This window comes from Meleagris gallopavo, chromosome 25 (assembly GCF_000146605.3).
Source record: "Meleagris gallopavo isolate NT-WF06-2002-E0010 breed Aviagen turkey brand Nicholas breeding stock chromosome 25, Turkey_5.1, whole genome shotgun sequence".
In the NCBI taxonomy this organism is placed as follows: domain Eukaryota; kingdom Metazoa; phylum Chordata; class Aves; order Galliformes; family Phasianidae; genus Meleagris; species Meleagris gallopavo.
Window position 1 is genome coordinate 3505822 of NC_015035.2, and position 26423 is coordinate 3532244.

Below are 26423 nucleotides of genomic sequence, written 5' to 3' on the forward strand. Positions count from 1 at the left end.
TTTTTTTACTGGACGAACAGCTTCATAATTTCTGGTAATTGCTCATATAAGGAAGTCATTTTTCCCCTGCTGCTTGGTATCCCTGGTTGACACTCATTGCCTGTGCCCACTGCAGAGCACCAGCTTGCTCTGGCACTGCCACTTCTGCTCAGCTTTCCACTCCGGAGTGCAGCTCATGGCTCCTCATTCCTTATAGGGTTTTGACTGTTTCTGCTGATACAGCTGCAATTTTGAGACCCTGGCTGGAAAAATTGAGAGATTGCAGCATTTTGTCTGTTGGTGCCATCAGAACAACTGTAAATGGATGAGAACAGAAAGAGCACCTCTAACAATAACTACCAGCTGCAGCAAGGAAAAGACCAATTGTCAGAGGGCAGAAAAACTTTGCCGGTATCATTTGATCTTCAGGTTACTACCGAGAGCTTAGGCTTGCTTTTGAAGCCTAGGATGTTCAGGGACAAGGGCTGAGAGTTTGGCAAGTGAAGGGATTCAGCTGCACAGATTTGCAGGTTCTGGTGGGGATGCTGGGTTTGGTGGCTCAGTAATGCACTCTGTGCTGTGGGTGCTCAGTAGAGAAGAGGTGACATTTATTGTAATGACTAATGGGTCGTTACTGGACTTTATCCATTAATAAGTAACGTTTTTCCAGCAGCAGTCAGAAAGGAAAATGTTCCATTCTACGGAGATGTAGTTGCTGAGAAAAGTCCTTGTTCTTTGTTTCTTCTTTCCGTTTTGCTCTGGTTTTGCCAGGTGTAAAATACAATTGTCAGCAGTTTACAGGGAAGGGGGAGTGTCAGTTTTCCTGTCGAAGAAAATATCAAGGGTCTGATTGCAAAAAAAGGGAAACCGAAGAATGCCACATGGCTTCCACCTTCCTGTATTTCATCCTTGCAGAATTGCCTCTGCTGTGTGAGTCACTTGGTGTCTGTTGGTGTTTGCTAAACAGGACAGTTTTAACAAATGATTCTGCCCTTAGTCCATAGGAACATGCTGATGGGATAGTATTACTCTGGGATGAAACAGGACAAGGACATTAGGAGTAAGCTAATAGTCTTAAAATTCTTAAGAGAGAGTTATTTGGAAATAGCTTAGCATGGAGTCTAAGTAGTGATGCAATAAAGATCCTAAATTCATGTTCTTGCTCTTAGCACAGCATCTCTTTGACTTTCTGTTTTGGCTCTTAATGTATCACTGCATATGGTAACAGGCTTGCAAGTTTGAGACTTATTTTATATGAAGTATTTTGAAATTTTCTAATAAAAACAATCCTTAAATCAGCCACTTCTGATTAGGGTCATTGCTGGACAAAAGCTGGGGGATGTTTATGCCCAGCCTGCCCAGTGCCACTCAAGTTGGGAGCATAAATCAGCTTCCAGCACCATCCAAGGACATAATCTTAACTGCTTTCTAGCTGGGTTCTGAGCACCTAAGCTGTAAGCCAGAGGAATGTGCTGCATCCAACCTGAGCTGTTAGCAGCCCCTAAGCTCATAAATCCTGTGAGCAGAGAAGCCAGTGCAGGTGACTGGACAGCTGGAGCCATTCTCTGCTCACAAGGAGGAAAGGGACCTCTGAATAGCTCAAGGAAATGCTCAGTGTTGATGGAATGGCTGCAGATCTGCTTCCCTAGTGCTTCCTTCACCACATGTTACGCTTGACCCTGCCAGTACTAAACACCAATAGGAGGCAAGTCATCGTCCCCAGTGGCAGATTAAACTGCTTGGCCATTGTTAAGAGTCCAAGATTTTCTCTCTCACCCTTGTTAAATGACTGCTTGGATGTGCAGCCAAAGAAAACATGAGCTAATAAAAAATGTAGAGATAGTAGATAGCTGTTATGGACTAAACAGTCATGCTGCAGCACAAAGATGTGTGGGTTTTGCTTGCTTGTTTTCTCCTTTTGTGTTTGAAGCTCAATTTACCTGAAAATGAGGTGGTACGGATCAAGTATACCTCCTTTCTCCTGTATAGGAGAACTATGAAGAAGAAATTGATCTCCCAGGATCCGTGTGGCAGCTCTGGAGCCCTTTCCTGTATTCTCCAACAATACATTTCCTTGTTGACAAGAAATACATTGTCAATGGATTTTTTTACTTTTTCATCTATTCAGTGCACAGCCTGTGAAGGCCATTGCTGCAAGATAACATGTTGATCAGAAGTCTGGGGTGCTGCAAAGAGGTGGGATATCTACAGTGCTATCACAAATGCTTGAACTTGTGGTAGAGAAAGAGTTCTGGAGAGGGTAAAAAAAAGCTCAGCGTGAAACAACCACATAGTGATAGGGGTTGGATTCTCCCTGTATTCCTATGATTCCCATGGAATGCTATGTTCTTTTACAAGAGTTGAAATTAATAGCTGGACAGGTAGAATAAGTGCTTGGACACGCATCTGCTTCAAGTGCTTGGATGCTGTTAGCACACGTAATCGCTTTGTATCTGAAGCTGACTGAACTGCCCAAGTTGCAGTGTAACTTGCTTTGCTTTCCTTTCTGCGACTGGGGCCGGTGTGTCTGCTGCTCTACTGGGTCCTGCACTCTGATCTTCAGCCTCTTCTGGGATCAAAAGTTTGTAGAGAGAGACCCAGGGCTGAAAGTGCGATATGACATGAGAAGATTACAGGCTGCTGGGCAATAATTACCATAAATGATGCAGACAAGTCCAGATCTAGGAGCAGCTTTTTCCTCTTTCATCCCAAGCCAATCGTGGCTCAGGCTGACAGCACACCTGGAAATGAGGTAATTGAATACTCTGCCCACATTGTTCAGATTAGCTGGGGCTTGGGCACAAGCAGCACAATTGTTTTCTGTGCTCCTGGGCAACTTTTGTTCTCCTGCAGCCAGGAAGCCTTACTGGTGCAATGAGACAAGACAGGATGATTCTCTTCCTTTCTTGGGAAAGGCACTCATAAGCCACCTGTGGTGTGACTTTCCTGAGCAATACCCTTTCCAGATGTGGAGATCTTGCTGCTATTGAAGTATGAGGCGGAAATACTTCCAGCGCTGCCCGAACATGTTATTTAGGTCAATTGGAAGGAAGGTGGCAACATGAATCAGAGAAAGGGTTGGAAGAGGAGGAAGATTGTTAAATAGTGCCATGCCATCCCCTGCCAGCACAGGATTTTTCTCTGCTGGTGCAGGAGGAGATCCCGTTTGTTGTCCCTGTACTCTCTGCATACTCCTGTGACTATGAGTAAGTGGACTGGAAATGAAAGAGAAGACCTCAGACAAAAGCCTCGCTGTTATCTCTATGCATCAGTATGTCTCTTTCCTGATGGATTAGCCAATCTCTCTCAGTGATAGACAGAGCACGGTTTCCTCTTCATTCCTCTGGAAAACAAGCTGCATCAGAATAATTGCTCTGACTTCATCCATTTGGGGTGAATGAGTCTCCAGAAGATGCTTTTATGGGGGTACAGCAATCCTATTTTCGTGGTAACTCTTGCTGGTGGAGAGCTGGCAAAAGCGGCTGGGGGGTTTCCCAGCAGGTAAGTGGCCAAAGGGGCACGAGGGGTCATGCAGAGCAAAGCTGACAGGGTGGGCTGAAGAGATGGTGGGAAACCTCCTAAAAACGTCCCATGTGAGCAGGGCTTTGCTGAGCACCTCGTTTCCCTTCCCAGAGGAAGCAGCCTGAATTCACCCGTTGCTCTGTAGAGACCTGCAGGCTAAAACAAATTATTCTTACGCAGTAGAAAACACTGGAACCAACCTTAACTGATAAAGCAATTTGCCAGCATTTAGCCTCGAGGTCCCTATTCCCTCAGGGCTCTCCAGTGCAATGACTGGAGCTGGTTTCCCAGAAAGATTCTCTTGGATATGTGCTGTTGGCAATACTCTGGCTTATTACTGGCCTTTTTATTTTTCCAAGAGCCAGCTCTTGTTAGCTTCGTTCTCACAGTATTGTTTTCTTTCTAGAAGAAGCTTTTGCTGGCTCTTCTAAGCCATCACATGGGAATTGCTTACTAGCTTAGATTTATTTTTTTTTGTTTTGACCCAAAGCTGTGCTTCTCTCCCCTCTGTAACACTGCCAACATCATTTCCAGTCTCTTTTAAGCATATGTTTTGCAATAATATCTAAACTCTTGGCTCCAAATAAGTGCCTTACAGAGAGATCCGTATCTTTTAACAAAGGAATTGAGAAGCTAACAGTGAGAACAAAAGCAATATCTTGAGAGCCTTTAAGCCTCTGCTGACCTTTCCCAAAGGCCTCGGCTGAGGCTCCTGCATCTAGCGAGCAGATGGCAGAAAGCAGGGTGGCCTTTGGTCAGTTTGCACAGTCCTCTGCCCCATCCCTGCGTTTGCTGGAAATGTGCACTGCATATTGTTGCCATCTGGGATCAAGCGTGCTATTCTTACTGTCTCCAGGGAGCCTTCTCCAGCAGAGCCCATCTCTGATGGAAGTCCTCTTTGGCTGACCTTGCACTTGGGCTAGTGTTAGCAGTGTGGATTTTTGAGATGTGACAGCAGCATTCTTCAGAGGACGACTTGGGAGATGTCTTGTCACGGCTGGGAGAGGCCAGCGAGCTGCTTGCTGGCTGAGTTCTCCAGGTATCCATCTGGGTACCTGGTATTAAACCAGGCAGCAATGAGATCACTGTTAACATTTTCAAAACTTCAGGATAAACAGCCGCAGCAATGCAAAGGCCCTCACCAAACCAACTGAAGAATTGCCTTTGCTTTAGACAGTGGAAAGACTTGGACATATAGGAAGCAAGACCAGTCAGGAAAAGTAGCAGCAGAGCTGGAAGAATTTTCTGTATCTTCCGACATTAAGAAGCTTCTTCTTGGTTTGCATCAGTGCATGAAATGGAGGCTGTCTGACCTGCAGAAATAAGGGTTAAGGTTTAGCAAATTGGCACTTCTGGGAGTGAAGTTTCTTTAATTAGCACATTGCTCAATTTGGGTTGCAGGTGAGTTGAGAGAAAAGTTGGAGCTGCTCCATGTATTTTTATAGGTTTGTTGGCTATTTCTGTCCTCCTTGATTCCTGCTTTGTATTGCAGTAATGTCACAGATCTGGAGGTTGTGTATTTCAATTAAATTTGTGCAAGATGGCTGTGGGGCAGTTTCAGCTTGGGAATTTTTGTTGTTGTCCTTGTAAATATAAAACCTGACGTACCAGACTAAAATAATGCAATCAGGATGGATTTTTCTGTAAATATTTCCTAATCCCTCTGAATTGACATTCTTAAAACTTGTGCTCAGCTGCCATCTGTCGCACAGGCAGAATGAAGGATCCGAGTGGGATGAATAAGAGCCCTTGGCAGTGCTATTTACACAAGTTGGAGCTAAGCTGTGTTCAGGATGTCCTGACCTGCCCAAGTTGCTGCTCGTCCATTCGCACCAGCTGCTGCTGTGTTCTGGCACAATTTCCTGCATTGCTTTTTAAAGACTTCTGTATGCAGGGAAAGAGGGGAAAAAAAAGAAAAAAAAAGAAGAAACATAACAGAAGATCAGAAGATTCACATAACTCCATAAAGCTTCTTTCCTGATGTTGCATGCTGTGGAGCCACCTCTCCCTCCAAGCTCACCTGTGCTCACTGCCATGCTGTTCTGAGGGTTTTACCTTTGCACAAGGGAGCCTTTTGCTGTGTGCTCTCCTTCCTTAGGCAGGGTGGATGGCCAAGCTTCAAGAGATGGGAAGGAATTGGGCACAGAGACCCCCGTTGCTTCCTGATGGGAGGCTTCATGGGACTGCGTGAAGGGTCTGCCCATAAGAGGAGCTGAGCTGACATGAAACAAATGGTGCTTGGTGCTCCTGGAACTGAGATGCTGGGTTATATACAAGCTGCCAAATGCAGGAACAAAGCAAGAGAAGAACCCAAATCCTTCCTGCCCTCTGCTCTGAGGCTCAGCTCAGCAGTTTGGTGTGGAAGGAACAGCCCTGCCCGCATGGTGATCCCTGAAGCATTTTATTGTGGGGAGGCTACGTTTCTGTTTGTGCTGTGTCTTGTAATGTGTGCTCAGAGACCCACATTGCTTCCAAACCCCGGTGTTCCGTGTGTCTGACTGCGTGTGATGGATGGCTGACCACTGAACCCCCAGCATCCATCCGCCTTCTGCTCCAGCCCAGCTTCACTGAAAAGCCTTGCTCCTTCCTCAGCCCCTGGAGACATCCAGCTGTGCTCTGCTTGAAGCCCATCCGAGGCTCTTTTTGCCACCGTCTCCCAGCAGAACCAGTGGGGCAGTCTCAGGAGGCTCTGCTCGACGTCTGTCCCTTTGTCCCTGGGTGTCTGGGACACCAGCCTTGTGCTTGCTGGCCCCGGGGCCTCACTCAGCCACGCTCGGAAGGAATCATAGCAGAGTTAGACCTGGCAGATGGAGGCCTGTTACCTCACCCCACAAAAATGCTTTGTTATTGAGAAAATGGAAACTGTCTGAGGTTTGGGAGCTGAATGGAGTCATTGGTGTCTGTTTTAACCACAGTTTGGTGGTGGCTGCTGAAAGTTCCCCTTGCTGAGCATTCCCTTTTCCTACACCCATAATCTTCAAGTCATCGGAGAGCTGCACTGATTTAACTATTAGCTGAGCAAACGCTGAATGCTGCTGCGTGCTCTGCAGAAACTTCACTAAAGCATCTTCCAGCAGAAGTAAAATGAGTGGCTAATAAATAACTCTTTGCAAACTGTTGCCCAGAAAGGTGATCCCTGTGCGTACGAAGCCAAATTCAACTTCCTTTTATGATCTCAGCAGTGCCCCTTGTTTACTTGATTTATTTTTAAAGCTGCACTAAGATTAGGCAGGAGCTTCTTGGGGAGAAAAAGCATGCACAGACACTGGTGTTCTGGGTATCTGAATCCCAGCTCAAAAGAGAAGTTTCATCATGTCAATGTTTGTTTTTTTTTGTTTTTTTTTAAGATAGATTTCAGTGTTGGGAACTTGGGAACCTAGGAGAAAGAATACAACTAGGGATTCAACTATTAGCAAGCTGGTTTTCCTATTGCTCTGCATGATTCGGGTGAGTCAATACAGACCAGCTCTAATTAAATACAAGACTTGTTTTAGTTAACAGATAGCTGCGTGTGTTTGTGCCACTGTAGGATCTGATACACCCTGCCAGTATTAAGCATTACTCACTAAGCACCCTAATAAAGCTAAACCAAGCAGTGTTAGCTTTTTGGAAATAAAATGAACGTTTTATTTATGTGTGTTTCAACTAACAAATCTTCGTAAGCCAAATTGATTTCTTCCAGCTGCTACAGATGTTTTTTACATGACAGAATATTTTGGTGCTTAGAAAAACCTAGAATGCTGGAACCACAAGATATTAAATATTTAATTATTACACTGGAATGTAAATAGGGTCTTGATATTTAAAATCCGTTTACTCGAATTTCAAGTGCTTACTTAGAAACTCTTAAATTAATGTGGTTCTTATCTTCTTCCGTGGGAAGAAGAGTGATGACTTGGCATCTTCTCCAAATTTCTTTCAATGTCAACATGGGTTTTAGTAGCAGTAATTTGGTTACCTGGAGAGATCATCCCAGCTGCTTCAGGCAGGGCCAGGGAGCGATGTCTGCTGTCATGGCCTCTTTCCATTTGAGATCCCTGCTTTCCGGGGGTTTGCAGTGCAACCATAAAAATCCTTTCCGGGCTGAGCTCTGGCTCCAGAAGTCTTTGGGAGATTTTTTAATATAAAATGCAAATAGCAGAAACAACTGGCAGTTGATTTTTTCAAGCTGTATCTTAGCAGTGCGGAGCCCATTCTGGACGTGTGTTGTTCCTGTAGCTGTAAAGCAACCTTATTTCTGGAATGATCCAAGCCCACAGGATTTCCCTTGTGTGAGTATGTTTGAGGTTAGGTAATTTCTCTTGCTGTTTGGATGGTGGATGCAGATCATGCCATTTCCTACCAAAACAGTGTATCAATAGCTCAACGCTACAGGGGAGAAATGTCAGTGGTTTTTTGTTGTTGTTGTTGTTGTTGTTGTTTTTAAGCTCTTCTAATGAACCAAAAGAAAGGAAATAACAATGTAAATGTCTATCTGAAAGGACAGAAATTCCTCTTTGAGGTCCACAGCTGATGGCAGGATTCCTTTGTAGCACTTAGGATACAAGGATGGCAAAAAAACAACGGGGAGGAGACCCTAAGCTGCCACTGAGCACTATTGTCAGAGTGGAGCTCTCAGGCACTGCCTCAGCTGCTTTTGTTGGGCTTTTGACCTCACCTTGGAATTCCACTGCCCTCAGTTAAGGAAGAAATGGTTTTAATGGTTCTTAAGACCTAAGACAGTCTGAACTGGGGCGTAGCTCTGTGTGCCGCATTGCTGAGATGCTGTCCTCCAGCTTCTTGCTTTGAAAGCACAAAGTTCCAGTGCTGGGAGCTGCTCACAAAGACACCACATCACTCTGGTGAAAGGTCTGGAGCCCAGGTTCAGGCACAGTGCTGAGTCTGCTCACCTCAACCTTTCTTTCTCCCGTGCTTCTCACAAGGAGAGCAGTCTGTGGGCTCTGTTTGGAGATAGGTCTGTAGCATGGGTGAGTAGGCATCATGTTTTCCATGCTGCTGCGTCTCAGGAGGAGAAGGAAGCTTTTTGGTTCCATTGCTGGCCAGCAATATGGATCTTGGTTCCTTTTTTTAGCTCTGCCAAGCTTGCCCTGTGCCAAAACCCTCTGAGGTGCAAATCCTAGGAGGGAGATAAATTAGCTCCATGCCCTGCAGGTGTTGTAAGGGTAAGTAGTGCTTCTGCTGATGACAGCTGCTGGGGAACTGACCAAGCAAGAATCCTGTGAGAGGAACGGGATGTCAGGTCCATGGAAACTGAGCACTCTGGTGTTTATGGTCTTGCACTGGGTCATCATATGTGTTTGTGTTGTTTGTGATGGGATGTCAGGGAGCTAAACCACCTTCCAAGCAAACTAATCTTCAGTTTGTGTCCTGGGTGAGTGTTAGTTACTACCTGCCTCTTTTCCAAGCACATAAAACTTTTCAAATAGAAAAGACAGCAATTAACATTTAAGACATTTCAGTGGCTACCTTTAATTCAGTGAATGCTTTCCTACCAAGAAAACTGCTGTGATGCCTAAATAAGAGGTTTCTGGAATATGTGGAGTGTCAGAGGTACTTACTGAAGTCATTAATAGCAGAAAGAACACTGTGTTGCATGTAACTCAGCCAAGAGAACTTTTATTTCTAGTATTTCTCAACCCTGTGCAAACATCATGTAATACACAGGAAGATTAATTCTGGCCCGTTGGGCTTGTATAGAAGTCTTGGATGTGTTGCTTTTGGAGAGCCTGAGCAGCTGTATGTGGAAAATTGTAAATGCACTTGGTGTTGGCAGAGGTGTTGGACCATAAGCACACACTGCATCATGCTTCATGCTCCGAAACAATGACTCAACCCAAGAGTGATGAAATACGTGCTGTCAGATCCTTGATAACTCTGAGCTTTAATTTCAGAAGGAGATGCAAAGCAGAGCTTGGAATAAGAAGGGAAAAGAACAGTCCAGGGATTTTGAACAGCTGGCCCCAAGTGGATGGTGCTGTACAAATTGCACTGACCATTTCCAGTGGAAATCAGTGAGCGCTGCTGTCTTCAGGAGGTCGAGAAGCAATTTATATCCACCAAATTGGAATCAGGGATTCCTGCGCCCCTCATGAAAATATAGAGTAACTCAAATTGTAAGAGTCCAATTTCATGTCACAAGTAATGAAATCTGAACCCGTGCAGGAAATGCAATCCCAGTGCTGATGTCACCCTCTGGTTTATGATGTGGCTGCTTTTGTTCCTGAGTGAGCACTCCAGTGTTCTGCGAGCGAGGTGCTGACTTACAGGAGAGAGTCCCTTGCTCTGCACCTGCTGTGAGTGCCTGCACTGTGAGTCAGTGGGAGCCGCCCTAACTCATCCCCAGGCTCTGCACAGATCCTTCACTGCCACAATGCAAGGTAACAACAGCCCGGAGGTTTGGGTTCCCAGCTCTGCCAGCTTGGGACATGTCTGTGGGTTGATTGGTTTTTGGTCTGACTCATGAGGAGAGCAGAGGGAGGGTTGTAGGGTGCTGATGTTTTCTTGGTGCAGTGAAGCCTGAAGTGCAGGAGCATGCAGACAGCCCTGGGAGCTCTGCAACTCTTGGCAGAGAGCAACTTGCTGTTGCTTCCTTCAGGGAAAGAGTTTGGAGCATCTCCTCTGCAGCAAAGAAATGGGACATTGCTTTGCATTTTCTGCTTCATGGGCTGAAACATCAGCTCTTCTTGGTCTTTGTGCGGAAGCCTTGGATGTCTCCCTTTCTTTTTTCTCTGTTTCACGTGGGTCTCCTTGTAAATCTCAAATTTAAGCAAGAAGATGAGGATCAGTGAATGAGCCACAGGCCTGGACCGAGGGCTGATTACTGTTGCTCTTTCTCATCCGTGTGTGTTTGGGCAGTCAGCACATGTGCTTTGTGGTGGCACCTGCCAGCAGCAGGGCATGGGGCTGCAGCACAGCTGTGGGGTGGGCTCCTCCACACACTGGGAACTCCGTGTTTACTGTGTGAGTGATGCAGAAGCATTTACACTTCATTTTGTGAGTGTTTGTGACCATTTATAATAGCTGCTTCCACTGCATCTTTTGGACGTGGCGAGTTTTCGCTTACCAGCAAAGTCTTCACATCTCAGTGTATGGCAGAAAGTGCAAAGCACGTGGCTTCCTGCAAATTCATCTTTAGTGTTTGCAGTGGGTTATTTCTAAGAGGTTTTGTGTAGAATGTGTATTCACATAATAATCACAACTTCTACAGCTGAAAATGTGCAGTGCTTCAGATTAATTTTAAAAGGTCTCGATGAGAAGTGCTTTACCAAGGAGACCAATCGATGACCAGATCACTTAGCAGAGAGATCATTAGCTGTAGAAGATTGAAACTTACTTCGTGTCTACGCTGGCAGGAGAGTGGCTCCAGGAGGCCTCCCTCTTCCCATGCCATGTCCTTCTCAGCTTGGCTCGCCGTCCTTGGGAGCGCTGCCTTTTTCGGGATGGCTGCAGCTGGCACATGCAGCATCTCCCAGGCAACAGAGGATCTTAGTTGTGTTTCGGACCACAGGCGAGCGGTTCTTGGGATGGTAACCTGAGACAATTTGCCTCTGCCAGGATTCAGTCCTTCCCCAGATTTAGAAGTGTTCACATGCTGTGGGTTACAAAGCTGTAATTGCCTTTGCTTGCGAGGGACACAGCAGCTGTAAGAAGCACGGTAGGCAGGACTGCAGGCTGTTGCAGAAGAAGTGAGGGCAAAGAGGCCCCTGGCTGGTGATCAGACAGCGAGGAGGCAGCTGCGTGGCATGCGAGTGGCAGTGCAGTGTCTCCCTTCTCACATTGGCTTTTGCTTTGCTCTGCTGGTTCTGTGTGCAGATGCAGTGCCATCCGCCTTCCTCAGCATTGCTGTTATGTGCAGGAGGCTAACTATGAATGCTCAGAGCAAGGAGACAAGGAATTGACTCAAAGAGAATATTTAGACCAAATTTGGTGGGGAAAAAAAAAATCCCTTTGTCCTTGAAGCAATAGGCATGTGTTAAATAAGATGTGTCTGTTCTGGATGTCTTTTCCTGCTCCTGTAGATCAAAGTTACTTTGTGTATTAAAAAAAACATCAACAACAAAAGCTAAAGTTGAGTGGATCCTTAATCAACAAAAGAGCTGCCAGGCTCTCGGGTGAAGGTGATTAATAAGGGATGGGCTCAGACCACGCAGGACTGCTTTTCAGCTTAGGTGCACAAAGCATGCACGTGGCTGCAGGCTGCAAGGGACAGATGCCAATGTGGACACATGCTTAGAGTCAAGCTTGAAGCTCCCGTGCAAAACAGAGGCGTAATCTTTTATTCAGGGACTACAAAACACTTTGTAAAAAGAAATTTAAATTATTCATCACTTCTGAACTAAGAGTGGCTTCATCCTCAGTGTAAGAAAACAGCTAGGGGAAACAAAAACTACAGCACAGAGCTGGAATTGTAAGAGAACATTAGGGAAATAAAGCAGAATGCCTTTGTTTTGCAGTGATGTCCGTACTGAGATGCACAGACCCCAAAGCAAGCACCTCGAGCAGCCTGATTCTTTTTTCCTGCATGGAAGCTGTGATGTCTGTTTGTATTGCAAGATCTTTGTGTAGTGGGTAGATCTAAGACGAAGGTAAATTGGCCTCAGTGTGCAGTTAGTCATTTCCTGTCATGTTTTCATGTTTGAGTTGTAGTGTACTGGGTTTGACCTTTATTTCTTGGGGCAAAGAGATTTTGAAACATTACTGCTGGAGCCCTCGTCTTGTGCAATTGGATAAGCAGTTAGGCATCTACATGGCCATGGACCAAGTCAGCTGGGTTTTATGGGCATCAATCAGTTCAGTCCCAAACTAAATGTTCTCTGCTAGATTATTATCCTCCAATGTGCTCAGTCCTTGGGACTCCCTTTTTGTTCCTCTCACAGCCAGGGTGCTGTATGGATCTCACAGTGTTTCTGCACTTAGGAGATGTAGGACAGCCTGCGTCTGCCACAGAGTTCTGCTGAGTTGTGGTATGAATGTGGGGTTGGTTTTGTTTGTTGGTCTTTTTGTGGGTGTATATTTGATATACATTTATTTGGTGGAGAACGCTGCCTCCATACAGGTGACCCACTGTGATCCTGATGGGCTGGGATGGGGCTGCAGCAAACGGAGGAAGAAAAGCATGTGCTACAGCAGCGAGGTAACACGAAGCCCACAAACACCACTTTGCAGTTTCATGTGCATTTATATATACTCTCTTTATGACTTTCTAGTTGAACCCTCATCCAGTTACGATCCTCCACCACCTTTTCTTGTCCATCACTTTGTAACGACAAGGGCAAAGGAGGCTTACTGATAGATTAATCCACCTCTAAGCAACAGGCACTTTCCAGATTAGCTCCTGCCTGGACCTGGTATGAAACCTGGGGCCTGGAGGCCAGCTGCTGCCCGTTAATTTGTTTTGATGACTATCTTTAGGGTTTGTTTGTGTTCTTGCATAACTGTTTGTTGCCAGTAGGACAGCGGTAAGCATATGGTCTCCTCAGTGCATCTGAAAGGTTTATTCAGCCCTGCACAACAAATATATTCCTTATTCTTGCCTAATTTTCTAGTTGAAAAAGGGAAAGAAAAGGAAACTAAGGAAGAGCAGGAAGGGATTGTGAATGTTCCCATGCTTGGAGTTCAGTGGGAGATGATGAAGGAGCAGTGCTATGGCTGAGCCACACAGTGCCTTCAGCAAGGCGAGTCTTAAGACTGCGTGTGCTCTCAGCATGCGTGTTTTTGGTATCCCTGTTCCCGTAATCAAGTGGGAGAATACCCTTCTTTCAAATGGCATTCAGAAAGCAGTTGCATGTTTGATTCTTACTCCTCTTTTAGGTTTTTTTAAGCATCCAGCAGTCGCTGCCCCGAGCAGTGAATCCCCACTCCTCTCATCACGCCGAAGCTCCCGTGCTCAGTCACACTCCCTGAAACTTGGCTCCAGTGTCTTTCTTCCTATTATGGTCACCCTGGCCATGTCTGCAGCTGCTGCCCTGGAACCAGTACCAGCTCCAGCAGCAATCCTTGTTGCAAGCTGCTGCCAGTTGGGGCTCCCCTGGCTCAGTCGGTGTGGCACAGGGTCAGGTACCTGCCGTGGGGAGCTTGGGCCGTGCTCTCTCCTCTCCCAAACCTTTTCAGAGACCAGCAAGAATCTCCGCTGACACGTTTTGAAGCCCCACGTTCCCTGCCCATCTGGTAAATGAGACTTCATTTCACTGGGGAGAAGTTTCTGATGTGTTTGGATCTAACTGCTCTGCTTTTGGACTTCCTCCTCGAGTTAAGCGGTTGGTTTGAATCATGAGGGTCCAAGCAGACCAAGTGGTTTCAATTCCTGACTTCCTGTTGCATGCACAGAATTTGCTTACTTTGTATACATTTTAAGTAAGATTAACAGCTGATCTCTTGAACGAATGTTGGGTTTCCATGCGAGCAGAATGACATGGTGCTCTTGTTCCAAGTGGGTCCTCACAGCTCTGCTTTCCATTCAAGGCAGATTTGTTCAGAACATGAAATAATCCTTACAGATGTTTAGTGTCTTAACTCTGAAATTGTCTCCTTTCTTCCTGGGCAGAGCTTTTCATTTTCTGGTTGCATAGGAGGGACTTATGCCTCTTTTTTCAACCCAGTCAGGATTCATTTTCCCTAAGAAAAGTAAGCCTGCAGCAAGAACTGAGTGGGCGATTGCCTTTCTCCTTGTCTGCCTGAGCTCTGCTGACCTTTCTGGAGGGTGGGGAGAGGCAGTGAAGATGAGCATCCAGGGGAAGCCTGCATTTCTCACTTGCATGGATCTTGTGTTTCTCTGCCTCCAAACGCTGGCTTTCATGCTCAGCCCTGGAGATGCTCCCTCCTGTAGCTGAGGTCACTGGATCTGCTTAGATAGGAAAGGGACAGAAGTAGCTTAAAGACAAATGTGAAACAAGGTCCTGACCGCAAACAATTACAAGTTGAATCTCAGATGGGCCATCCTGCCTGCTTTTCCACAGCGGTGTGGAAAGTTGGATTCCCTTGCAGAGTGGCCTCATTAAAAAGAGGTTCTCTCTGTAAAGGACAAATGTCACAGTGTGTACAAACACTGGCTCGGAACTTTGTGCCATTACCTTCTATGGGGATGCTGCTTTGTGAGAGCCTGACTTAGCAGCAGCAGGTTTTCCATTCATGTTGGAAAAGTTTTGTTTCCTTATCTTCAGAGGAAGAATGAGGATTTTATTACCAGAGAGTGAAGGTCTATGAACTCAGTAGTGCTCTGAAACCAGAACAGTGTCTTGGAGTGCCTTAGAACCCTGCACGTCCTGACAGCCCTACCGTGTCCCTGTGGGCGTAGCAGCTTTTGGGGCATGAAGGACTCCTACCAACCTGTCCAGGTCTGCTGGAAAGTCTGTAAGCGCATAAAGGGTGAGGCTATTTCCATGTGCAGACTGCAGATTCTGCATGCAGTCTCTCAAAGCGGGTTGGCCTTCCTGGGAAATCTGGCTCATGACGTATAGTAGTCCGAAAAATTAATCTCAACTAGGAAATAATTTGTTTTCCAGATCTTCTGAAGTGTGTCTTGTCTAGCAGAATTCAATGGGTACTTAGGTCATGCATTTCGCTTCCAGAATCAGCACTGCTGATTCTGATGCAAGAAGGCATAAAAGGAGAGTCCTGGCCTTGTAGAGATGGGGCTGAGCTCCCACAAGCTGTGCCTGTTCTCCTCCTCCTCCATGGAGTGATGCTGTCGCGGAAAATAAATAACAGCAAACATAGTGTGCTGTGTCACTATGTATAAACTGATGAGGATGCCTCCTTTCTGCTGGTTGGGGCACTTCTTGTTGCATACACCAGTGTGGGGCTTTCTGTCTGTCAGTATGTGAGATTCTCTGGGTAAGATCAGATCATACGTGGGACATTTGAGTCTCTGCTCTCATCTAAAAGCTGCTGTAAGGAGCCAATGGGCTCTGGTTTTGCACTCTGAGGTCTTTTCTGAGCACTAGGAAACCCTCAATTTACCATTCAAAGAGTGTACTAAAATTATGCACAGCCTCAGCTGCCCTTATTCCTTGTCAGATGCTTTAACAATTCCTGCTGCTTCTTGCTCTTCAAGAAGCTGCCTGCCGTGCTGAGCAAAATTCAGTTCTGCTGGCACAGATCTGATGGCAGTGCAGGGTGTTTCCTCACAGCTGTGGCATCCATCTCAATGGATGCATTGCAGAGCTCCAGGCCAGCAGTCAGTCTCTCTGTGCTTGGAGAAGCAACGGTGCTCCAGGTTTTGGGATGCCTGCAAACCAGGCACAGCACCCCAGTGGTGCAGGTGAGCTGTGCTCACACCCCGCTGCTCCAGGTATCCACTGCCTCTTCCAGGCAGCCCGTGGAGCTGGGAGGGAGCTGGGAGGTGTAGCTGTGAGCAGGATGTGACTCAGGGGTGCTCGGAGCAGGCGGGGCCCTGTGCAGGCAGGATCCAACTGGCGAAATGCTTGGCACCCTCTTGGCTCCCCCAGCTCTCACCTGGAGGCAGATCCAGCAGCAGCACGGATGCATCTCACAAGTTTGGGTGCATGGGGGCAAGAGCCATCCCCACGTGGCCCCCAGAGGTGGTGTAGGGGAAGGGGATGGCTTTCAATCCACAACCTCATGCAGGGGCCAGCGCTGCTCCCCTAAGTGAGCAGCTGGTTTCCCTTTTAGGGTCGGATGAGAGGCAGAAACAATGTCACGCGGATTCCAGCACCTATAATGGTTCTGGAAAGCCAAGGGGAACAAAGAGCGTTCTCCTCTGTTGACCTCAAAGCATGCTGAGGACCATCTTCCAAAGCTGCCTCGCCAGGAGGTTTCATCCTTACATGGGAGCCCGTCCTGCAGTGCTGCGCTGTGCCCACCGCGTGCCTGTAGGTGTGAAGTGCGAGCGCCAGGGCGAGGAGAGGCAGGAACCCAACACATAAAGGCAGCTCTATTCCTGTGTCCTGGGAAGATTAAGTGTTTCCCTGGGAATAGCCTTGTTGGATTGCCTGGTGGAGCAGCTGGTTGTGACCTGACAACGAGCAACAAACGCATATGGAGTTACACAGGACTGTAGGTTCACTGTGTGTGTGAGACCTTGTGGTAGCCTGAATTGCCTCCAAAAGTGATTAAACTCTAAAGTGATTGCATGCAGCAGAAAGTCCGGCCCTGGACCTATTCTTTGCATAATAGTTCAAGACACTAAAACGAATGTAATGATCTCCCGGGGTTGTTGCTAAGTCCTCTGAGGTGTTGCTGTGCACAATGACACTGGTGTGGTGTTATGTGCCTGGTACTCTCTAATTAGAAAGCAGCCTCTGCTGTGCGTCCTTGGCGATCCGCTGACCTTTCCCATACGTGCAGCTATTCTGAGCTCTGTTCCGGACTGATCAGGTTTGCATCCCGGAACACTTTAAATATTGTTTGCGAGGGGAGCTCTTGTTGCCAAAGCTGTTTGTTCTTGGGCATGGGTGAGAAACTGAGCTTCCTTTCTTCCATGAGCACTACTCTGTCAGGCAGAACGACTGGGTGGGCAGCTGGCAAGGCAGAGAACTGCTGTTATTTCTGCCCTCAGACAGCTGCAAGAGTGCCCCAGTCTGACAGCCTTTGTCCTGAGATGGGTGAGTGGGTGAATGATCTTTGCAGCTGGAATCCTATCAGGTTGGGGCAACACCTTGGCTGTTGTCTGGAGGTGTTGCTGATACCAGCCTAGATCACAACTGGTGTTTACAGGGTGGTGCAGACTGCAGAGTATCAGCACATGCTGATTAGCACGCATGATGACTGCCCAGAAGTCTCAGCATCAATTTAAAGGATCCTGAAGTCAGGACACATTTTTAATACGTCTTCAAACTCCACTTCTTGTCTTCACGAATTGAAACAATTTCCCAGATCCTCATTGCAATCACAGTAAGAACTGGGGACTTTTGACCTATTCCTGTGTTTCTTTTGTCTCACCTTTCTCTGCGCCGTGACCTTGGTGCCACATCCGTGGGTGAAGATGTGGAGTTTGCTGTGGTGTTGTGCAGGATTTGTCACTGCTGCACGACACTGTATGCACGACCAGAACAAAAAGAGCAAACAGATCACTTCCTTGCAGCTTATCTAAGTCAAATAACTCTGAGTAAACTTCCTGGGCCTGGATTTTATTCTCTGCAAAAGGCAGCACAGCGCCTGATCGTGTGTGCTCTCGCAGCAACCTCAGCCATGTGATGCTTGGCTCTGCTGACCCCACACCCCACAGCTAGGACCAACGGAAGCAGACTGCATGTGGGGAGAATCTGCTGGAAGCAGAACTGCCCCAGGGAAGCAGTGCTTTGCTTCCAGTGCACCCAGTTCTCCCAGTCTTCATTCTGGGGGCTTTGGCACACCAGCACAGTGCAAGCCCCTTGTGAGCAGGGTGGGTATCGAGCTGGCGTGGTACGATTTGGGGCATTGCTTTTGAGCAGAACTTGGAATATCGTTTTCAAAGGGTTTCTATGGGTTTTGTTCCCTGTTCCATGCGCTCTCGCAGCACTACCCACCTCACTGTCCTTGGCAAAATGCTGTGACTTGCTTTGTGGCTGGGGACAAGGAGGGACAGCCTCCAGGCTGGGGCCAGCAGCGCTCAGGGACTGAGTGCGTCTCACCAGCAGAAGCCAAGGCTTCTCCCATCGTGTTTTTTTTTCCTTCCCTCGTGTTTCCTGATGTTCTCTGACCCCATATTTTAGGACCACAGAGATAGCACAGCCCATTGAGCAAACACAGTAGCTCCGAGCCCTGGCGGTATCGTGGTTCCCAGGGCAGGAGTGCTTATTAGAGGCCCTTTTATTACAGACACACCTTGGAAAGTTCTTCTGTTCAGCAGGGCTGGGAGGAGAAGAGTGGTAATTTCATTTTCTTTCTTCGCCAGAGAGAAAGGTCCCAGGTAGCTGCGGCAGTTGAAGGCAAGCAGGGGGGGTGCTGGGGGTGTGGGAGCTGCTCCTTGCGTGGGCACCACAAAAAGAAGGTGTTTGGGGACAGAGCTGTGGCAGCAAGGGGAGCACTGGCACAAGCACCACCTGGCTCTTTTGAACAAAGCTCCAATCCAGTGTCGAGCTGGGAGCTGTGAGGCAGAGCAATGGCCCTGAGCTGGTGGTGGGGATGAAGCCATCCCCTGGGGCAGGCGGCAGCTGGGTAATGAGCATCTGAATGGGGACTTTTTTCCCCATCCGCTGGTCACGTAGCCATGTGGGAACGCTGGATTTATTCCCCAGCAGTGCTATCAGCACATACCAGGCTTCACAACAGCTGGGAGCCATGGAGCTTGACCAAGAATAGCACTGGGGAACTCACTGCCTGACTCAGAGCTGTCTGGAGCAGATCCTGCCTTGCACCAGTGGATTGCTGCTGCCCCAGGGGGGAACTTTGGGGCAGCAGGCACGAAGTGGGGGGCTCCCAGCCCCCCTGGGCACTGGGTTGGGGATGGAGCTGTGTGGCTCCTCCTGGAGCAAGTGGGATCCTGGAGGGAGCTGCAGTGCGTGGCTGTGTCGTGACTGCTCAGATGTAATTCCATGGGCTTGTCTGCACTTGACAGTAAGCTGGTATTACAGAAGGGTGTGAATTTGCAAGCGGAGAATTCCATATTTAGGAATAACCAGGTTCAACCAAACAGCAGGAAGATACTCTCATTCTGGAATTAGTGTTCCAAAGAAAGCACCCGAGTTCTGCACCCTGCCTGCCTGCAGGAAGACGGGGCAAGGAGCGATGTCAGATTTGCATGCAAACCCCAAACACCTCTCTTGATTGTAAAGTACATGCCCTCCCCTCTGCTTGCTCCCTGAAAAGAATTTGTAGCTGGAGCAACATATGCGTGGAGCAACACGTGCAAGGAGGTTTGGTGGGATACGACTGCAGCCGGGTGCAGCGTGAGGTGCCCGATTCCAGCTCCCCTGCTGAGCAGCTGCTTTAAAGTCCTGGAGCTGTTCCAGCTCTGAACACTGCAGCTCGATCGGGCAGCAGCAACCCGGGGCCATCTGCAGGGGCCCTGCCCTTGGGGGGCTGATTAGGGATCTCTGAAGGAGGCTGGTGGCGGCTGTCCCTGCTGGTGTCTGGCTGTGGTATAGCAGTAGGTGCACGCACACACAGAGTGCTTGTGGGCCTGCTCTGGGTGCTAAGTCAAAACTTCCCATGTGGAAAAACATTCTTTTTTGATCCTCATTTACCTTTTGTTTCCCAGCAAGGAGCCAAACAGTGCAGAGCTCCCTGTGCATGTATCTGTATTTCTCTGAGTGTCTGCGTGCTCATGTGGTTAGATCCATCCCAGCTGTCTGCAGGCGGATTTGGGGAGGCTGTTAAGATGCAGGAGCTTGGTTCCCTGTTCTGTCCTTATGTCCCGGGGACACGGAGCACTGCAGGCACGTCCCAGGCAGTGCAAAGCAACTCTGAGTGAGCACTCTGCTGCTCTCTTAGCAGGTGAAGGTGGCCCTCAAACCGGCACCATGACCGAGTGCTTCGACTGCGACAACTGCAAGGAGTCCTTGTATGGGCGCAAGTACATCCAGATGGACAATGGCCCATACTGCATTCCCTGCTACGACGCCCACTTTGCCAATACATGTGATGAGTGCAAGGAGCTGATCGGCCACGACTGCAGGGTGAGTATGGGAACGTGCCGGGCAGTGCAGTCCACTGGTGCCCATCCCCATCTCATCCTACTGTCCTCCCCAGGAGCTGTACTATGAGGATCGCCACTACCACGAGCACTGCTTCCGCTGCTTCCGCTGTGACCGCTCGCTGGCTGATGAACCCTTCACCTGCCAGGACGAGGAGCTGCTGTGCAATGACTGCTACTGCAATGAGTTCTCCTCCAAGTGCATCGCTTGTGAGAAGACAGTCATGCCAGGTAGGAGAGGGTGGGCACTGTGGTTTGCTCCCAGTCCCATTGCATGGAGCTGCAAGGTCCAATGCCAGGGCAGCAAGCGAGAGCTGAATTTCTGCTCTCCCACTGCTCCTTCACTGCACGGTGTGGGCTGGGCACAGTCTGGTGGGACAACAGGCTGTGATCAGCACAGCCATGACTGTGTCTGTTTCCCTTTCTTGTGGGGAAGTGAGCTGAGGAGGAGAAAACAAAGGGTTTCCTGGGCATTTTCTGGTATGTGCTGACAAAAAGGGAAGGAATGGTTGAAGGCATGTGAGTGGCTCCGGAGATAGCCTGAGGCAAAGGAGTGCCTTTGCTTGGCCATTCTGGCATTCTGCAGATATGGGTTACAACAGACTGCTCTGCAGTGGCCATATTGGAGCCAGAGGATTGTTGCTACAGCCCCCACTCATGGCTGCTGCTGCTCCTGGGGCTCTCCCCCAGCTGCTCACACAGCCCCACTCACCCACACCACTCTGTTGTGTTGGGCAGGAGCCTGCATTGTCCTACACAGTCTCCATATCCTGTGTGAGCATACATGCTCCCCACTGCCTCTCTGAGCACAGCTCTTCTTGCAGGATCCCGCAAGCTGGAGTACAATGGACAAACCTGGCATGAGCACTGTTTCATATGCAGCAGCTGCCAGCAGCCCATCGGGTCACGATCCTTCATCCCAGACAAGAAGGATTATTACTGTGTCCCCTGTTACGAGAGCAAGTTTGCTCCTCGCTGCACTCGCTGCAAAAAGGTATGTCTGTCGTGGCAGGCTGAGCCATGGTCCTGTGCTGGGGGGTCGTGCTTCCAAAGCAGGGGGATCTGTTGGCTGAGGAGAGAACAGGGTGCCCCTGCACAACCCAGCCCTGCTGCAGTCAGTGGCTGCTCTGCTCTAGCAGTGCTAGGGATGGGCAGACTATGTACCACTTCTCTCCACACCCCATCAGAGAATGATTCAGGTGCCAGCACCGTGGCCGATGGCTGCTCAGGTGTGGCACTGCCCCTATGTCACACGTGTGCTCTCTCTTCCCACAGACCCTGACCAAGGGAGGAGTGACTTACCGGGACGAGCCGTGGCACAAGGAGTGTTTTGTTTGCACAGGCTGCATGACTCCCCTGGCTGGCCAGCAGTTCACCTCCCAGGATGACAACCCCTACTGCATCAAGTGCTTTGGGAATCTCTATGCCAAGAAGTGCAGTGCCTGCACAAAGCCCATCACAGGTGAGCAGGATGGCCCTAGGGACAGTGCGCTTCCTCCTGGCAGGCCGTGGCTTGGAGATGAACCAAGACCTCTAGCTGTGCAAACAGCTTGTCCAAATTGCTCCCCGAGGGTTTTAATGCTGTACTCTGTCCCTCCCACAGGCTTCGGTGGTGGTAAATATATCTCCTTTGAGGATCGTCACTGGCACCATAACTGCTTTAACTGTGCCCGCTGTGACACCTCGCTGGTCGGGAAAGGCTTTATCCCTGACAATGATGAGATCCTGTGCCGCGACTGCAGCAACGACCTATGAGCCTTGGAGGACACTGTGGGACAGGGGCTTTCTCTATTCTTCAGAGTCTTTGTGCCAGTTACCCCTGACAGCATTGCAGGGGCAGGGCACAAAGCATAGGAGATGAGGGCTGACCCCTAACCACTGTGTGTTCAGGAGGTTCCTGTGCCCCTCCTTGAAGGCTAGAGTATGCTACACTGTGGCTCTGTGCAGAGCCAAAGCTAAATAAAGTTGAAAAGGAGCTTCAAGATCCCCATTATTTACTCTTTCCTTTTGCTTACTGTCTGTCTGGCATGAGCTGAGCAAAGGGCAGCAGCAGCAGCTTCAGTGCAGGGCTGCTGGATCTGCATGCTGGCAGCATGCATTTGCTCCCCTGGGCACGGTGCTCATTTTTCTTCTTTTTTCCCTGCTCTGCATGCTGCAGGGCAGCAACTCCCACTCTTTGCCCTGTTTGGGAGACCTGGGGACACCGGGCTGGAGCGGGAGCACGTGTCACCACCATGGGATTCCTGCAGCCACTCTGCCACCTATGTGCTGCACCCTTTGCTCAGCGTGGCTCTGCGACAGAGCTCAGGCACTTGCAGGGCTGTTGCACTGCCCCAAACCCCTGCCTGTCCTTAACTGTTACAACGAGGTGTTGAAAGGCTCTCGCAAGGGCATGAGCCAGCCTTGCCCGGTGGCTTGGCTGGCCCTGCCCCCCCAGAGCTCCTCTGCAGGGGGAGCTTGTGCTTCTGCCTAGTCTGCATCCCCCCTTGCTCTGCCCTGCATGGGGCCCTTCCCCCAGCCCTGCTTTCCTGCTTTACCCGTGCTTCTCTGTAGGCATCTTCTTGTGATGTTTATTCGGGTTTTTTTTGTTTTTGTTTTTTCCTCTTTTTGTATTCTTTTGTCATGATTATCTGTTATTCTGTAACCAGCTGTGGGATGAAGGGACTCTCCCGCCTGCCCAGGATTCAGTAGGAGCAGAAAAAATTATGCATGTTGAAGTGTTATTAACTCTGTATTCAGATCCTGGTTGAACCCTCGTTTGAAAGCTTTGATGCAGGCAAATCAGAGTTTGTGTGTTTGCTATTCTGAGGCGCTTGGAGCAGTCTCTAGAAGGAAGTGTCCTGAATGTCAGCCCCTTATACGTTTCCTAAGGCTTTATATAATAAACCATTTTAGTGACACTCGTTCCTGTGTGTTTCTCAAGCAGCAGGCACAGGGCAGTACTGCAGTTCCATGCTCAGCCCTGTCCCCATTCCTATCCCCATGTAGGAGTGGGGCTGATCCCCCACCACACTCCTTTCTCCTCTTTCCCAACCACACCAGCTGTACCAGACCCTCTGGCTGAGGGCAGGGGAATGGCAGCTCCCTCTCCCTACAGCTGCTGCCTGTCTGTCCATGCCCACTGTCAGTCTGCAGCACCAGAGAGTGATGCTTTCTGGCTGATCACAGCCCTGCCACTGCTCTGGGTACTGCCTCGCACCCCACTGCACACAGCAGCTTCCCCATGCTGCGCCCCACGCTCTGAGCTGTGGGGAGCTTTGCTGGGGATGTGGCTGCAGGCTCCTCCTGGCAGCCTGCCCCGCAGCACTGAGTGCTTGTTACTCACTTTTATCAGCTGGGGAGCCAGTTGTTCCCCTAACATCTGAAACTGTTTTCCGCAGATTCCTTTACATTTACTAACAGCTGCCACGGCTTCCTGCAGGCTCGCCAGCCCCCCGCACCCCACGGGTGCTGCTGCAGCAGGACCACGATGCTGGCTCTGTGCCTGCACACTCCTGGATCAGCTCCTGCAAAAACTATGGTTTTGTTGCTTTTTTTTTTTTAATTTTCTTTTTCATGTAAGACTTTTGCTGCTTGTGACCTGTGCCAAGCTCTGGTTTTGCTGCTGTTTGGCCTCAAACAAGGAGTGAGCAGCTCAGGCCCTGGAGGTTTCTGGCTGAGCCTGTCCTGCAGCAGCAGCACCACGAGCCCTTGTTTCTGCAGCGCTGTTTCCAGGGATTAACCACAAAAGGTTTCTGTACAAAGGGCCCCTGGGCTCCTCTTTTGCTCAGCCTCAAGAGCCTCACGTTTTTAGCCAAAAAAGGAAATGACCCAGCTGCACGTAGCGCTGGAACATCTGGATTTTATCCCTGTCATGAATGGGTCATGGCTGTGCGCGGCCCCATGCCTGATTTACGGGAGGGGGAGGGTGATGTCATGCACAAACCTCCCCTAGGCTCCCGGAGCATGGTCTGAAGCAGGCACGGAAATACTCCTCAGCACGCAGCCAGGGGAGCAGGGCCCTCGCTGGGAGCCCAGCATTAACCAGACACTGAGCTCAGCTCTCCTGGGGAAAAGTCACCCCACAGAGGGACATGGTGGTTCCTGCCACATGCTTTTTGGACTCGCTGTGGGCACCCCTCTCTGCCATGTGGATGAGGGCTCTCTCTCCTTCCAGGCAGACTTTTCAGCTCCCTGCTGACGGTCACCCATTTCCCAGCTGCATGCATGTACATGCAGTATTGGGTCACAGCTTCAGCACAGCCTCTCCTGAGCTCCTTAACCCAGCATGGACCTGTCCCAGCAGCTCCTGCAGCCCTGCAGGGATGGGTCTGGAAGCCAGGTGCTGTTGGAGGCCGAGACTTGGCCCCGTGTGTAGTAACAAGCCCTGGACCACTACTGTCCATTCTGCCTGGGGTAGTGGGGAATCAGAGTTGAAGGTGAACTTTCTCCTTTGCCTCTGTTGCATAAGGTTAGGGATGTGGCTGAGCTCTGTAGGCATCCTGCATGCTCCTCCTGGTGTTATCTCTTCTCCCAGGCCCCTAGAAAAGGTCCAGGGAGGTGGGGAGGCAGCAGAACTCACAGAACCACCTTTATTCCCATTGTCCCACCTCTCTTGGCAGGAAAACTGTCCCCCCATCTGCACCAAGCACCGTGGCTGCTCCCACATTGCCTTCCCAGCCCTGCACAGCTCAGCCCACACCCTGCCTCCTCCCGTGGTGCTGCTTATGGGCAGAGGAGGAAGAAGAGCAGCATCAGGCTCCCGGTGCACCAAGCCCACATGGCTGGGGGTCCCCAGTGGGTTTCAGCTGCTTACCTTACTGAGGATGAAATTTCACGTGAAGGGAAAGGGAAGAACACCAAGTCCAAAATCTTATCTCCACTTGTATTTTTAGGTGGGCATTCATGAGGAAGAAGTGACATACTTAGGGGAAGACTTTATTACCAGAGTAATTAAATACAATGTTCCTACTATCAGTATCATCCCCTCAGTGCAATGAATGTTCCCAGGGCAGGATCATCTTTGTCTGCAATAATGAAGCCAAATTTTTTTGTTGTTATAGTTAAATAAATTTATTACTCATAGTAGGAAAAAAAAGAAAAATTTATTGATGAGTTTAATTATAGTTTTGCATCGGCAAAGTGGGGGCAAAGCACTGACACGTTCCTCAGCATTTAGAGTGGGTCTGAAGGTGGTAATTAAAATTCGAGAAGAAGTGGAAGGCCACAACTGTGACCTCTTCAGGAAGACATCCTCCAGAGCCACATCCTTTGAGCACTGATGCCCAGAGCCAACAAAGCACGCCTGTTTTTCTCAGGAGCAACGGCTGTGACCCAGGGCAGGCGGGAAGGAGGCAGCACCAGGCTGGACACGTTTTGTTCTGCTGGGCCTGTTCCTGTTCGGGCTGTGATTCACAGCTGTGTAACGCTGCCCACAGCCGCCCTCAGGCTGGTGGTTTTCATCCCATCCTGGGGCCACCTGCAGTGCTCACCCATCCCCAGGATGAGCAGGAGCAGAGCTGCAGGGTCCTCACAGCGATTCTGAGGGGGGTAACTCAAGCTGTGGCTTTTCTAATCGCTGCCTGGGCCCTGTGACAAAGGGCAGCGTGTGAATGTGGGCACTGATTGACCCTGCTGGATGGGCAGGTTAGAGAGAGGCCACGCGCTGCCCGTTTGTGTGGGGACATGGGTGTGTTTGGGAGCAGCTGTGCCCTATCAGGGGTTGGCTCTGACATCCGTGCTGATCTCCTGGCGGCCCAGAGGCTGTTCAGGCTGCGAGCACCTCTCCCTTTCAATGCACACGGGACAAAGCCGCCGTGCTGGCAGTGTTTGGGACAGGACTTGTGGGTGTTCAGCCCTCCTCTCCCACCATCTGATAACGGAGCGGCTTCCCACCGCTCCGCACCGCCTCGAGGCTGCACGAGATGTGGGCGAGCGGCTTCATAGCTCTGCCTCCCCCGCTTCGCAGCGGCGGTCCCACGTTCAGCCCGGACCTTTTCGGCGCGGCTCAGGGCGGGGCCGGATCCTTCCGGTAGCGCACAGGCTGCGCCGGAAGTAGCGCGCTTCGACTTCCGGGCGGGAGGCGAGAGGATGGAGACGATCCTGGAGCAGCAGCGGCGTTATCATGAGGAGCGGGAGCGGCTGATGGACGTCATGGTGAAGGAGATGCTCACCAAGAAGTCCACGGTGCGCCCGGGGAAAGGCGGGGAGTCCGGTGGGGTCGTGTGGGGGATGGGCCGGGCCCAGGCCTTCGCTGACGCCGTTCCTTTCCCCGCAGCTCCGCGATCAGATCAACTCCGACCACCGGACGCGGGCCATGCAGGACGTGAGTCGGGCGGGGTGGGTCGCTGCGACCCCGGGATCCGTATGG

At 49.7% G+C, this 26423-nt stretch overlaps 1 protein-coding gene across 5 annotated transcripts; it reads left to right on the forward strand.

Moving 5' to 3' along the window:
* The first annotated feature begins 369 nt into the window (after positions 1–369).
* On the forward strand, positions 370–22977 carry FHL3 (four and a half LIM domains 3). Of its 5 annotated transcripts, none has more exons than XM_010723368.3 (6): positions 370–390; positions 19873–20057; positions 20131–20305; positions 20899–21068; positions 21350–21536; positions 21678–22977. In XM_010723368.3, the coding sequence occupies exons 2-6, from the start codon at positions 19902–19904 to the stop codon at positions 21827–21829; spliced, it is 840 nt and encodes a 279-aa protein (XP_010721670.1). In that variant the 5' UTR covers positions 370–390; positions 19873–19901; the 3' UTR covers positions 21830–22977. The 5 variants fall into 5 exon arrangements, with proteins under 5 accessions (XP_010721670.1, XP_010721669.1, XP_010721668.1 ...); XM_010723367.3 differs by lacking the exon at positions 370–390 and adding an exon at positions 3218–3480; XM_010723366.2 differs by lacking the exon at positions 370–390 and adding an exon at positions 6757–6948.
* The last annotated feature ends 3446 nt before the right edge of the window (positions 22978–26423 follow it).